Source organism: Myotis lucifugus, unplaced genomic scaffold (genome assembly GCF_000147115.1).
Source record: "Myotis lucifugus unplaced genomic scaffold, Myoluc2.0 scaffold_178, whole genome shotgun sequence".
Lineage (NCBI taxonomy): Eukaryota > Metazoa > Chordata > Mammalia > Chiroptera > Vespertilionidae > Myotis > Myotis lucifugus.
Genome location: NW_005871226.1, coordinates 861,839 through 875,607, shown reverse-complemented (window position 1 = coordinate 875,607; position 13,769 = coordinate 861,839). Strand labels below are relative to the sequence as shown.

General features: G+C 35.8%; 1 protein-coding gene across 1 annotated transcript in view; it reads right to left on the bottom strand.

Moving 5' to 3' along the window:
- The window catches only part of ATRN (attractin), a 145,714-nt gene that overhangs the window by 107,934 nt on the left and 24,011 nt on the right, over nucleotides 1-13,769 (bottom strand). The window contains exons 3-4 of the mRNA XM_023760305.1: nucleotides 4,306-4,389; nucleotides 321-434 (exon numbers count right to left, since the gene is read on the bottom strand). Coding sequence (XP_023616073.1) covers nucleotides 321-434; nucleotides 4,306-4,389 — 198 coding nt within the window. The remainder of the gene's footprint in view (nucleotides 1-320; nucleotides 435-4,305; nucleotides 4,390-13,769) is intronic.

Genomic DNA, 13,769 nt, shown 5'->3' with positions numbered 1-13,769 from the left:
TTTTTACAGAAATATTATTATTCAATATATTAATCACAAAACATTTTTAAAATGTAAACTTCACCACCACCAGGAGAAGCAGATGAACAATACTACCATCACGACTGTACAGAGCAGGAAATTAAAAAGAGAAGTCAAGTACTCTGCCCAAAGACTTACCTAATAGTTACAGGAAACCAAGTCAGGCCTCCAGAAATAGTACTATTTCCATGAAATAGTGTGTTAAGGAATAATAAAGGTGAGTCCAGTAAGAATGCAACCTAGGACATATGTTTGAATTCAGAAATCATATGATTAACAACTAATATGAGTGAGCTTACCTAAAGGCAGCAATTAGTGGTGCATAAATTGAGTCCCCATCATAAACATATAAATGGTCCCAACTACACTCTGTAGCAAAATGATTGAAACGGAGTCTCATTATTCTATTTGGCCTGAAAAAAACAAACCAAAAATAATTTATAATAATTATCACTATCAAACATTTAAAAAATATATACCTAGATTTTTAATTTACAGAGAGGAGAAATTAATACTACAGAGTATATCATTATTTGTCAAAGATTCACTTAGTATATACTATCTGCAAGAGACCACTAAACATGCACTGATAAACAAAATAGACATGGTCTGTGCCTCTTTGGGCCTTATAGTCTACACAGGAGCCATTCATTAACAGCCTCTGAACCAACCCATTAGCCCTTCCAGTTCTACACTTCCTTATTCAACCGAAGACTCCACATCATTTCATAATCACACCTGCCAATTCTCTAAACTCACCTGCCCCTCTGACTTTTCATGGAACTACTTGGCAAAAGCCATGGTCTAGAGGAAAACAGTTACCTGCTTTGACTTAGACTGAACCCAAACAAAACTAATCCATGCCAGAGAAAGTCACACCACTGAGAGGGCTGGCTCCAGGATTGGTCACTGCTCACCAACTTCAAATGGTACTTTAATTCTGCCAGCAGTCCTATTACTAACTCTCTCTCCCTCTCCACAACTGGTCCTCTCAATTACTATTTCAAGCCATTCAGTCCCACCCACTTCTCTGCACCAAGACAAAAATCCCTCAAATTCCCATTTTTCAAAACAGATACACCTACCTACTTCTCCTTCCATTTCTCAAATATTTAGCATCTTCCTTATCTGAAACTTCTACATCCACATTTAAATCTCCTTCGGTATCACATATTTTACAAAAACAACAAAACATAAAAAGCTTCAAATCCCAACTCTTCTTCTAGTTATTACCCCACCCATCCCTTTCTCCTCTTAATAGAGTAAAACTCTACAGAAAGCTTTGTTTTCTCCATTTCCTCATATCCCACTTACTCCTTCACTCTCTAACTTGGCTTCAGCTCAAACAGTTCTTGGTATTAGCAACACCATCTAGTTCCCGCGGATGCCTAATTATATGTCTCCAGTCTAGACTTTCCTCTACCTCACACTTATCTATCTAACATCTCTAAACAAACTAAGTAAATACATAAATAAGTTAACTCAGCTGGTGATAAATACTGTGAAGAAATTGAAGGAATTATGTTATGGTAGTATACCAGGTGGTGGGGAAATACCCCAGAAAGCTTTGAAGGAGATTAGAATGACAAGAGATAAGCCATATGAAAAGCTTAGGAACAATGTTTCACGCAGAGGAAACAGCACTGTCTTAAAGACTCAGGAAGAAAGAAGTTGATGTGTAAGAACAATATGAAGAAAATCAGCATATCTGAAACAGTAAATCAGGGAACCTCATGAGATAAGAAGAGGTAAGCAAGGGGCAAACGCAAAAATCAAAAGGCCAATTTCAAGGCTATTACAGGGGCCGAGGAAAATGAGGGTGGTGGTTTTTATAATAATTTCAGAGATGAATATGAAAAGGAGAATGTAGAAGGATTTGGGAGATATTCTAGAAGGAAAATGGACAGAACTTACTGATAGGCTGAATATGGGAATAAGAGGAAAAAGAAATTATTTTTTGCTTAGGCTGAGGAGGAACAACCACTGAGATCCCATGCTGAGCAATGGTAGAGAAGGACACCAGATGGGAGTGGACTGACAGAAAGGGCAAGGGCAGACAATAGAGCACAAGTTCTCAAAGTGTGGTCCACAGTACACCAAGGGTCCTGAGACCCTTTTAGGGGCCCAAAAGGTCAAGACTATGTACATAATAATTAATACTAAGCTATCATGTACCTTATCATCATGTTGGCATTTACTAATGGTACAAGAGCAAATGGTGGGTAAAACTGCTGACACCTTGGAATCTAACAAGACGGTAGCACCAAACTGTACTAGTAATCACTGTTATGCTTCACCATCACTCCCTCACAGAAAGAAAAAAAGAAATGACAGCTTCATTTAAGCATAGCTTTATTACATGGTAGAAACTATGAATTTTATTAATAGTACACATCTTTTTAATATTATGCATGACAAGGTGGGAAGTATGCATAAAGCACTTCTGCTACCTAACAAAGTACAATGGTTTCAAGGAAAAGCACTTTTGAAATTGTTTTGAGTTGTGAGCTGAACTAGTTGCCTTTCTTTTAGAACACCATTTACCATTTTTACTTGAAAGTCAGACTTGGATATATGGCAGATATTTTCTTGAAAATGAACAAAGTAAAACTGTCACTTCAAAGAAAACAATTGGCAGTATTTGGTGCCAAAGATAAAATACAAGCTTTCAAGCAATAATTAAAGCTTTGGAAGATTGATATCTGCCACCTAGATACAACTTCCCAATATTTAAAACTTTCTGATGAGATTGATGGTGATATAATTAATGTGATTTTTTAATTGATTTGAGAGAGAGAAAAACATCGATTTTTATTGTTCTACCCATTTATGCATTCACTGGTTGATTCTTTTATGTGCCCTAACCAGGAATATAATCTGCAACCTTAGGTATCAGGACAATGCTCTAACCACCTGAGCTACCTGGCCACAGCCCAATGTGAGTTTTAAAAAATATTATATAATGAAATATATCAACATTTGGGATATCTGCATAATTCAGTGAGCCAATATTTTCCAAATGACCACATATCATGTTATAAAACCATGCACAGGTTAAAGATCCATTCAAAGTACAAGAAAACTAATTACTTTTAATTTAACAAATTCCTAAACTTCATTCACATTGTTTCATATTCCACATTGCAATTTACTTTTAAGAAACTACCACTTGTCAAAGACTACCATCCACAATTCTTTAAAAGCACTATAAAAAACCCTTTCCTTTTCCCACTTCATATTCAAGTGAAGCCTAATTTTCTTCACATACTTCACCATCGTAACATTGAAACAAAGTGAATGCAGGCCCGGCTGGCGTGACTCAGTGGATGAGCATCTACCTAAGAACCAGGAGGTCATGGTTCAATTCCTGGTCAGTGCATATGCCCAGGTTGCAGACTCTGTTCTGAGCAGGGGATGTGCAAGAAGCAGCCAATCAATGATTCTCTCTCTCACCATTGATGTTTCTATCTCTCTCCCTCTCCCTTCCTCTCTGAAATCAATAAAAATGTATTTTTTTAAAGTGAATGCAGAAAAAATGATAATCTAGCTGTCTTCTATTAATCCAGGGAAGAGATTTACAAAAATGTAAAGCAATGCCATTCTTTTATTAACTTTATAAATACAGGGCTTCTTTTTTCATAAAAATATGCCATTAATGCTAACGCATAGTGGGTTTATTAGTTATTTTTAAACTGAATTAAATAGTATTTCCTAGTTTTAATTTTTAATATGGTAAAAACAGGTATAACCCACAAAAACAAAGGTTATTTAGAATTCTATAAATTTAAGAGTGTAATGAGGTCCTGAAACCAAAAAGTTTGAGAAACACTGCTTTAAAGGTTTGCTGAAGGTAAGAAAAAGAAGGTAACAGCTGGAGAGGCATGGGAGCAAAGAGAAGGAGCTGTTTGGCCAATAACAGTTATTCTAACTTTCATCCCCACAATAAAAATATGTATTTATAAAAATGACACAATATTATGATTTTCTAATGCTTTAAGCACATCACTTAAAATACTCCATTTTTTTAAACTAATACAATTGAAAATATACAAAATTATGGTGTGTACAATTCATCTACAGCATTAAATCATCACAAGAAGGTTTTTTTTAAGTAAAAATAAAGATTAAGAAAAATAAAATTTACTTATAAAATAAGAAATTATCGAATAAAAATATTTTAAGTACTTTATGCTACAGTTTGTTAATTTTACTTGTAGGAAAAGCAATGCCACACTGAGCTCTATCCTAAAAAAAAAAAAAAATCAATTAGCCATTATTACTTACTGTCCTTCAATGAGCCATGTGCACTTCGTTTTATATTTATAATTTCCAGGTCCATCTGTTACAAACCCAGAAGATCCAGTTAATCTGTAATTTAAAGAAAAAAAAAACTTAAGTCCATCAAGATTTTATATATTAATAATATATTTCTTAATTCTCAATACAATCCAAATTAAGCAAAGTGAGATGCATACTATATAACCAGAAGAAAATAACTGCATAGTTATATTCAGATTACACAAATATAGATAAAACAAATATATACATTTAAGAAGATACACATATATTAAAATCAAGACAAATAAACAAAAATCATATCTAAATCTTTCCAGATAAGATGGAGAAAATCATACATTATACCATAAAAACAGCCACAAAAACTTATTTATAAATATGAGCTGGTATTTTTAAAAAATAAGATCACACAGCCCTGGCTGGTATGCTCAATGGTTAGAGTGTTGGCCAGTGCACAGAGGTTCGATTCCTGCCCTGGTAGGGTTACAAGAGGGAGGCAACCAATCACTGTCTCTCTCAAATCAGTGTTCCTCTCTCTTTGCTTCTCTCTCTCACCCCTCCCTCCACTTTTTCTAGAAAAAAAAATCAATGGAAAAAATATCCTCGGGTGAGGATTGACCAAAAAAAATTTCACAGTAACAGTTATAAGTTTTTAATACAATAACACTATAGTCAGCATAACTGTGATGGGCAAACACATCAAGCCACAACTCACAACAGATCCACCATAGCCATTTAAGCTGCTGCTTCTGAAGTGGCAATCTATAACCAAACCTTTGAACAGTGTACATCAGCACCTGTCTTCCCACACTCGTGCCAAGCCTGAAGTTTGGCAATATTTTGAGATCTTGCCAATATGGTAGGCATATCCTACTATTTAATTAATGTTTTGACTGGTATTAGCCCTAACGTTTGAATCTTCTCATCGTTTGTTCATTTGTATTTCTCCCTTTGTGAATTTAGATTCCATATTCTTTGCCTACTTTTCGACCAAGTGGTCTTTTCAAATTAATATTTAGGAGCTCTTTTTATATTAAGGAGCTCCCATTTGTATGTTATATATACTATAAATATATTTTCTCACTTTCCTTTTTTCTTTATACTTTGTTTCTAGTATATTGTGTTATATAGAAATTTTTATTATTTAAGAAGGATGCTATTTCCTTTCTCACTGCTGTTTCCAGGTCATTTTTTCCTCCGTCTTCCACCAACAATGTCAGTCTCTCTGAAACAGACGCTCTTTTGGATCAGTCTCCCTCACTTTTTTAGATATCTACTGAGATCCCAATTACATTTCACCCACTGAAGACATTAGCATCTAGTTCACTGCCTTTCACTCAACTACTTCAACATCCGAGATGTTCCATCCAAAACCCAGACTCTCCACTTCATAATTTCAACATCAGAATCTTTCTCCATCCCACTTTAGTTACTCATTCTTCTAGGTCTTGTCATTACCAGTAACAGCACAACCACCAAAATGCTCATTTTAGGTGTCCTGTACTCCTATACTAGTACCATCTCTTCTCTCTCTGGTTCATTTAGCTTTCTTCTCCCTTCCCAGTGAGTCATCAGTCCCATGGGGACCTCCAATCCACTAAACCAACTCTCCTCCATGTTCATCCCCATTAACCACACATTTCACTTTCCCACTTCCCTAGTTAAGATCCCATGAGCTATCACAACTATAATGCCCTGAAAATCTCTTGACTTCTTTGCCCTTCTCTCCCTCTGCTATAAACTGACACAAATGTCTCCATGTTTTACTCCCCAACGTCTATTCACCCCCAAAATGTTAGTGTGAGCCAATCATGGTTTCCTGTGCCCTCTGTCAATAATTGATTGGCAAAGGGAAGCAATCCAGAGCATATAAGGCATTTCCATGATCATCAAGAACCTAATATTCTTCTATCTTGTTTTGTCATCTTTAAATATGTGGCTTCCACCTCATAATCCAAGATGCTGCTCAAACTCCAGCTATTATTCCCATAGTCTACCCAGCAAGGAGGAGGAAAAGAAAACAAGGCACATATCGCCTCCAAGTCAAACATGACAGCACAACTTAACCATCAGCCAAAAGTTAGACAAATCTAAATGTAGAGGCTGAGATATGTAGCCATTACCCCAGATTACCATGCACCCAATGAAAACCAGGACTTTCTATACTAGAGAAGTGGAGAAAGGCTATGAAGGCTCATTATTAGTCTTTGTCACAACATGTAACCTAATATTTAAATGTGAGGGGATGTCTGATGAAGGACTTCTGGAAAATATTTTCTGATTCTTAAAGACAGTATGTAGACTGAGAGATGCGCCACCTAGATCTCCCCTTCAAGGAAGGACTTGCTGCCAGCTGCAGCAGGGAGTCTGGTCATCACACAGCCTCCAGCTGCCAGTCCTTCAGGAGCTGCCTTCCCAGGGCAGCCCACACCAGAGTAGATATAAAGGCTGAGCATTTCAATCCAACATGGAACTCTGACAAGCAATCCTTGCTCCAGAGCTTCCCTTGGCCAGGCTTGCAATAAAGCTCTTCTTTTGCCCAGTTCTGCTTTCAGCCCCTTCCTCTCACAGTTATAACCAAGTTGTACCCCAAACTCCATCTCAGCAAACGTTTCCAAGAAATCCTACAACAGACACCCAGAGAGACCATACTTCTCCCTCTGGACTCTGCTATAGTGGATTTTACAGCTAGAAGTACTGCAGCCTGAACACAAAGCCAACACCAATGATGACAAATCAAAGGAAGGCAAAGGTCCCTGAAGAGCAATACCAACGAACCACAGAGTCCACCCCAGTTTTATTGGTAATTAAATTTCCCACTGGTTACTGCTTTAGAGAGAGATCTCAAAAGGGAGAGAGAGAGCGTGCATGCATGCACTGCCTTAATTCTTTGTTTTAGGTTCTCCTACCTCAAAAAGTTTATGGCTTTCTACTATGCTTGTTTTACTCTTAAGAGTTTCTATGGCCTTCACATAGACATGCTCAGGTATTTGCAAATCAGCATCACTTTTAGAAAAGAAATAGGCCACTTTTACTTTAAATATTTACTTAGTATCTTTAAACATTTACATAATTTTACAGATAATAGATATAATCACAGGCTTTTTTGGTCAACTAAAAAACAATTCTTTCCTCGTTCTCCCACCTACCCCCCACCAAGATAAATTTAACCACTAGCAAGCATTCTTTTTTTTTTTTAATATATTTTATTGATTTTTTAACAGAGAGGAAGGGAGAGAGATAGAGAGTTAGAAACATCGATGAGAGAGAAACATCGACCAGCTGCCTCCTGCACATTTACATAATTTTACAGATAATAGATATAATCACAGGCTTTTTTGGTCAACTAAAAAACAATTCTTTCCTCGTTCTCCCACCTACCCCCCACCAAGATAAACATTTAACCACTAGCAAGCATTCTTAACTATTTTTCTTCATGCTCATGAGCCCATGATGTATGCATGGTTCTCTTACATAATTTTTTATTACAGAAATTAATTATTATAGAAACTTTTTTGAATCTTTGTTCTCTCACTGAACAAAACTTTGTGGGACTCTATCCAACTATCAGGTCTAACTCATTCTTTTTCACGTAGCATAATATTCCAACCTATAGAGATACCTTTTTTTTTTTCTGACCTTCTACTAACACTCATTCTGTTTTCAATTGCTTGGCATTATATACATTGCTGCAATAAATATCCCTATACATATGGCCTTACTTCTGCTTTTATTTCTAAAAATAGACTCTTAGGAGGTTTACTGGGCCAAAAAGAATATGAATTTTAATTGTTAAGCAGGCTGCCAAATTATTTTCCCAAAGGCTGTAACAATTCATATTTTCACCTGCAATATATGAAAACATTCTATTCTCCACATTTCCTCTGTATTAGGTATTGTTTCTTTTAAATTTTATCAGTTTTTAATTTGAAATTCCCTGTGTTCTAGTGAATGACCAACAAGTGGTTACTGAAAATTCAGAAAGAGTTGAAAGGGGAAGGCCAGGAATAGCAACCTAAAATTTCAGGTCAAGTTTTATAGTATAATTAGAGATCTTGGTATGGAAACTGGTACTACCTGTACCCTACTTCAGCAGCAGTCACACAAAGGCATCAAATTGAAACATAAAGACATATGGACAATATAAGAACAGAAATATAAGGAATTAATGCCTTGCTACTACCAATTTCCCAATTTGAATATATGCTGAGGGTATTTCTACAATGAAAATGAATAGAGAGAAAAAGGGAAATCCTCCATAGAAGGCAGGTTTCAAAGGAGTCATCTTATTAACTATTTCTTTCTAATTTATTTGTATTATTTCCAGACAATATGGTCTGTAAAATCTCAACTTTTCTCATCTGTTCAGACTTTCTATATGACCTTGGACATTAATAAACTTTGACCAAAGTTCCTTGGATATTAAAAAAAAAAAACCAGCCTATTGTAGGAATGTGAAATACTATTTATATCTGCACATATAATTAAGTTTATTGAATGCACTATTCAATTCCTTTATATTCTTTTTTTTAAAATATATTTTATTGATTTTTACAGAGAGGAAGGGAGAGGGATAGAGAATCAGAAACATCGATGAGAGAGAAACATTGATCAGCTGCCTCCAGCACACCCCCAACTGGGGATGTGCCCACAACCAAGGTACATGCCCTTGACCGGAATCGAACCTGGGACCCTTCAGTCCACAGGCCGATGACTCTCTATCCACTGAGCCAAACTGGTTAGGGCCAATTCCTTTATATTCTTACTTAATTTTTTCTACATTTAAATCTAACTCTGAGACATGTATGTTGAAATCAACTGCTTCACTAATGACATTTCTCAAATTTTGCTTTATGTATTTAGCTATTAAGCCAAACCAGCTTATGACAGTAAGATCTTCATAAATTATGCCTTTTAAAAAAATGTTTTTTATTGATTTCAGAGAGAGGAAAGGAGAGGAAGATAGAAACATCAATGATGACAGAGAATCATTAACTGACACCCTCCCGCCCCCCAATGGGAATCCAGCCAGCAATTCAGACATGTGCCCTGACCAGGAATTAAACTGTGACCTCCTGGTTCATGGGTCAACGCTCAACGAATGAGCCACACCAGCTGGGCAAATTATGCCTTTTATGGTAACAATCCATTAACCTAGTTTGATGCTCAAATTCCACCTTGTCTATTATTATAATTACTAGAATAAACATATCTTCCTGTGATTTTTCCTATGTCTGCAGGATCTATACTGATGCCCCCCGCTTTGTCATTGATATCGGTAATTTTTTCTCTTTATCAATCTCTCCATCAGCTTACCAATATTCTTTTCTAACTATTATCTTTATCAATTCTCTATAACAGCTCACTGCTAAACAAATGCTGAACACTGTTTTCACTTTTCACCTTTTTTCATAAAAGCAAAAATCCTCTTTGGATTTCTTTTGGTTAGCAAAAACAGGTACAAATGTAAGTCTTTTGTAAAAGTGAAATGGCGAAACATGAACTTTTGAAAAGTGGGGGATACCTATATCATGGTTAAATTTACTGAAGAAAATTGCCCCTAAGATTTAAGTCTCTTAAAACTATCACTATTCTGCCCTAACCGGTTTGGCTCAGTGGATAGAGCGCCGACCTGCAGACTGAGGGGTCCCAGGTTCGATTCCGGTCAAGGGCATGTACCTTGGTTGCGGACACATCCCCAGTAGGGGGTGTGCAGGAGGCAGCTGATGGATGTTTCTCTCTCATCGATGTTTCTAACTCTCTATCCCTCTCCCTTCCTCTCTGTAAAAAATCAATAAAATATAATTTTTAAAAAACTATCACTATTCTTAGAAAACACATGCTAAAGTATTTTAAAGAGTCAAGGGTCATGATATATATATATATAGCTTATTCTCAAATGGTTTGAGTAAAAAAAAACTATAGGGGAGGCGGCAAGGAGAACATGCAAATGACATTTTCATCTCTTCCTCTCTGTGCTCTGTCCAGGTATTTTTTCAGACATATCTTACAATTCACTGATTCTCTCTTTATCTGTGTCTAAAGTTCTCAAAATCAGTTACCGTTTTTTCAATTTCCATTAATTCTTTTTTAAATTTTCTAATTCTCTGCTGAAATTCATCTTGTCATTTAAATTCTTAAAGCCCTAGCTGGTTTGGCTCAGTGGATAGAGCGCCAGCCTGCGGACTGAAGGGTCCCGGGTTCGATTCCAGTCAAGGGCACATGCCCAGGTTGCGGGCTCCAACCCCAGTAGGGGGTGTGCAGGAGGCAGCCAATCAATGATTCTCTCTTATCATTGATGTTTCTATCTCTCTCTCTCCCTCTCCCTTCCTCTCTGAAATCAATAAAAATATATTTTAAAAAAATAAATTCTTAAAGATATTACTCATTTATTTCAGTCTGTTTCTAATCATTCTAATTGCTGACTCTCCTGTGTGCATGTGTCTTCACCAATGTCTTTTTTCTGTTCCAAGATCCAAACCAGAATTACACTGCATTGATTTGTCATGTCTTCTTAATCCCTGATCCTTTTTAAAAACTTAAATTTTAGTTGAGGTAACAGATTCACATGTAGTTATAAGAAAGTATACAGAGTGATTCCTTGTACACATTGACTAGTTTCCCCAAATGGTAACATTTTTCAAAATTACAATATATCACAACCAGAATACTGACACTGATAAATCAATCTTATTCAGATTTCACAATTCTATTTATATTCGTGCGTGTGTGTGTGTGTGTGTGTGTGTAAGTTTATACAATTTGGTTCATGTATGCACCACCACAGTCAATATAATGAACAGTTTCAACACTACAAGGATTTCTCATATTGCCCCTTTATAACCACTCAGACCTCTCTGCCACATTTCCCCTAAGCACTCCCCATCCATAACCCCTGGCAATATTTAATCTGTCAATTTTATATTTAGCAATGTCCCTCTTTGTGACTGGTTATTTTCTCTGCTCTAAAGTCCAATTTATCAAATACTAATATAGCCAATTCCTACCTTTAAAAAAATGTTTTCATGGTACAGTTTTTCCATTCTTTTGCTTTCTACCTACCTACATTGTGGAATCTGAACTGACTTTCCTATAAGCTGCATATAATTGGGTCACATTTTTTTATCCACTCTACATTTAGATTTAAGGTAATTATTATTAAATTTATGGTATTTATTGATATGTTAAGGCTTAAGTCTGCTGCTCTATTACTTCTTTTATATGTTTCCCTGGTTCTCATTCTTCTGTTTCCCTCTTTTTGCCTTCCTATGGGGGGAGGGTACTTGAACATTTTTAAAGATTCCATCTTATTTATATTGTTTTTATCTTTTGTCCAGTTTTCTTAATGGTTACCCTAGGTATCAGAATATACCTGTGTAACTTATAACAATCTACTGGTAATGGTATTTTACCACTTTAAGTGGAGTGTGGAAACCTCATTTTCATTAAGGTGCTTTATCTTCACTATTTTCTAGTTTTTTTAATTTATTGATTTTTAAAGAGAAAGAGGAAGGGAAAGAGGGAAACATTGATTTTTCCTGTTCTACCCATTTATGCATTCATTGGTTGATTCTTGTATGTGCCCTGACTGGGATTGAACCTACAACCTGGCCCTATTGGGATGCTCTAACCAACTGAGCTACCCGACCAAGGCTATCTTCACTATTTTAAATATCATATTTAGTATTAGATGGTTTTATATTTTTTATTCAATCATCATGATCTGATTGCTAAAACTCAGGAGGGAAAACATTCCATTATTGTATGTATCAATATATCTGTTCTCTCCATTATTCCTTCTTTTCTGATGCTCCAAGATGCATTCCTTTATCATTTCTTATCTGTTTAAAGAACTTGCATTAACCATTCTTTAAGGGTAGATCTACTAGCAACAAATTTTTAGTTTTCCATCATCTGAGAATGTTTTTATTTCCTTTTAATACCCGAGGGACAGTTTTGCTGGATACAGAATTAACAATTGATAATTCTTTTATTTCAGCATATAAAAAAATATTGTGCCACTTCCTCTGGTCCCCTGGTTTCAGATAAGACATTTGTTATTTGAATTGGTATTCCCTATAGGTAATGCACCATTTCTCTCTGGCTGCTTTCAAGACTCTTTCTTTGCCTTTAGTTTCTGGGCTCTATTTTGTTCCACTGATCTGTTTATTATTTCACCAGTACCATACGGTCCTGATCACTATAGCTCTATAGTAAGTGTTGAAGTCGTGTCAGTCCTCCAACTTCGTTCTTCACCTTCAATATTGTGTTTCCTAGTCTGAGTTTTTGCCTCTCCCTATAATCTTTAGAATCAATTTATCACTATCCACAAAACAAGTTGCTGAGATTATATTTCATTTATGGATCAAGTTGGGAAGAAACAACATCTTGACAATATTGTGTTTTCCTATCCATGAACAGGGAATATCTCTCCATTTATTCAGTTCTTTGATTTTGTTCATCAGCTTTGTTACTGTTTTTAACTATATTTGTATTGATTTCAAAGAGGAAGGGAGAGGGAGAGAAAGACATCAATGATGAGAGAGAATCATTGATTGGCTGCCTCCTGCATGCCCCCCACAGGGGATCCAGCCCACAACCCGGGCATGTACCCTGATGGGAATCAAACCTGGGACCCTTCAGTCCGCAGGCTGATGCTCTCTCTATCCACTAAGCCAAACCGGTTTTAGTTTTCCTCATATAGATCTTGTTCATATTTTGTTACACCTATACCTACGTATTTCATTTTTGGGGGTGCTAATATAAATGGTACTGTGCTTTTAATTCAAATTCTACTTCTTCGTTGCTTGTATATAGGAATGCAACAAATTTATATATATTAACCTTGCATCTGTGCCTTATATCTGTATCTGTAGGTTTGTTCTTTTGTCAATTTGGTAAATTTTCAGGCACAGTTTCTTTGAAATACTCAATTTCTCCTTTCCTTCTGGGACTGCAATTATATAAATTTTAGAACTTTTGTTCTAAAATAGAATTGAACCTCCTGGTTCATAGGTTGACACTCAACCACTGAGCCACACTGGCCGGGCCTCAGATATTATTTTTCTATTGTTTTTTTCTCTGTTGTTTGTATTGGGTAAATTCTATTGTTCTGTTCTCAAATTTACTGATTCTATCCTCTGTTATCCTCTACTATTGAACCCATATAGTGAGTTCGATTGTGGTTTTCAATTTTAAAATTTCCATTTGGTTCTTTCTAATTTCATTACTAACAGGGATCTAAATAATTTTATTTCATTCACTGCTGAAATTTTTTATTTAAGATAATGTGTAATTGATTTTGAAGCATTTTTATGATACCTACTTTAAAATTCTTGTCAGAAAAATTCCAATACCTAATTCATCTTGTGTTGGTGTCATTTGTTTTTTTCTTATTCAAGTTGCCGTTTCCTTTGCTATTGTTATGACAAGTGATTTTCTACCTCTTAAAC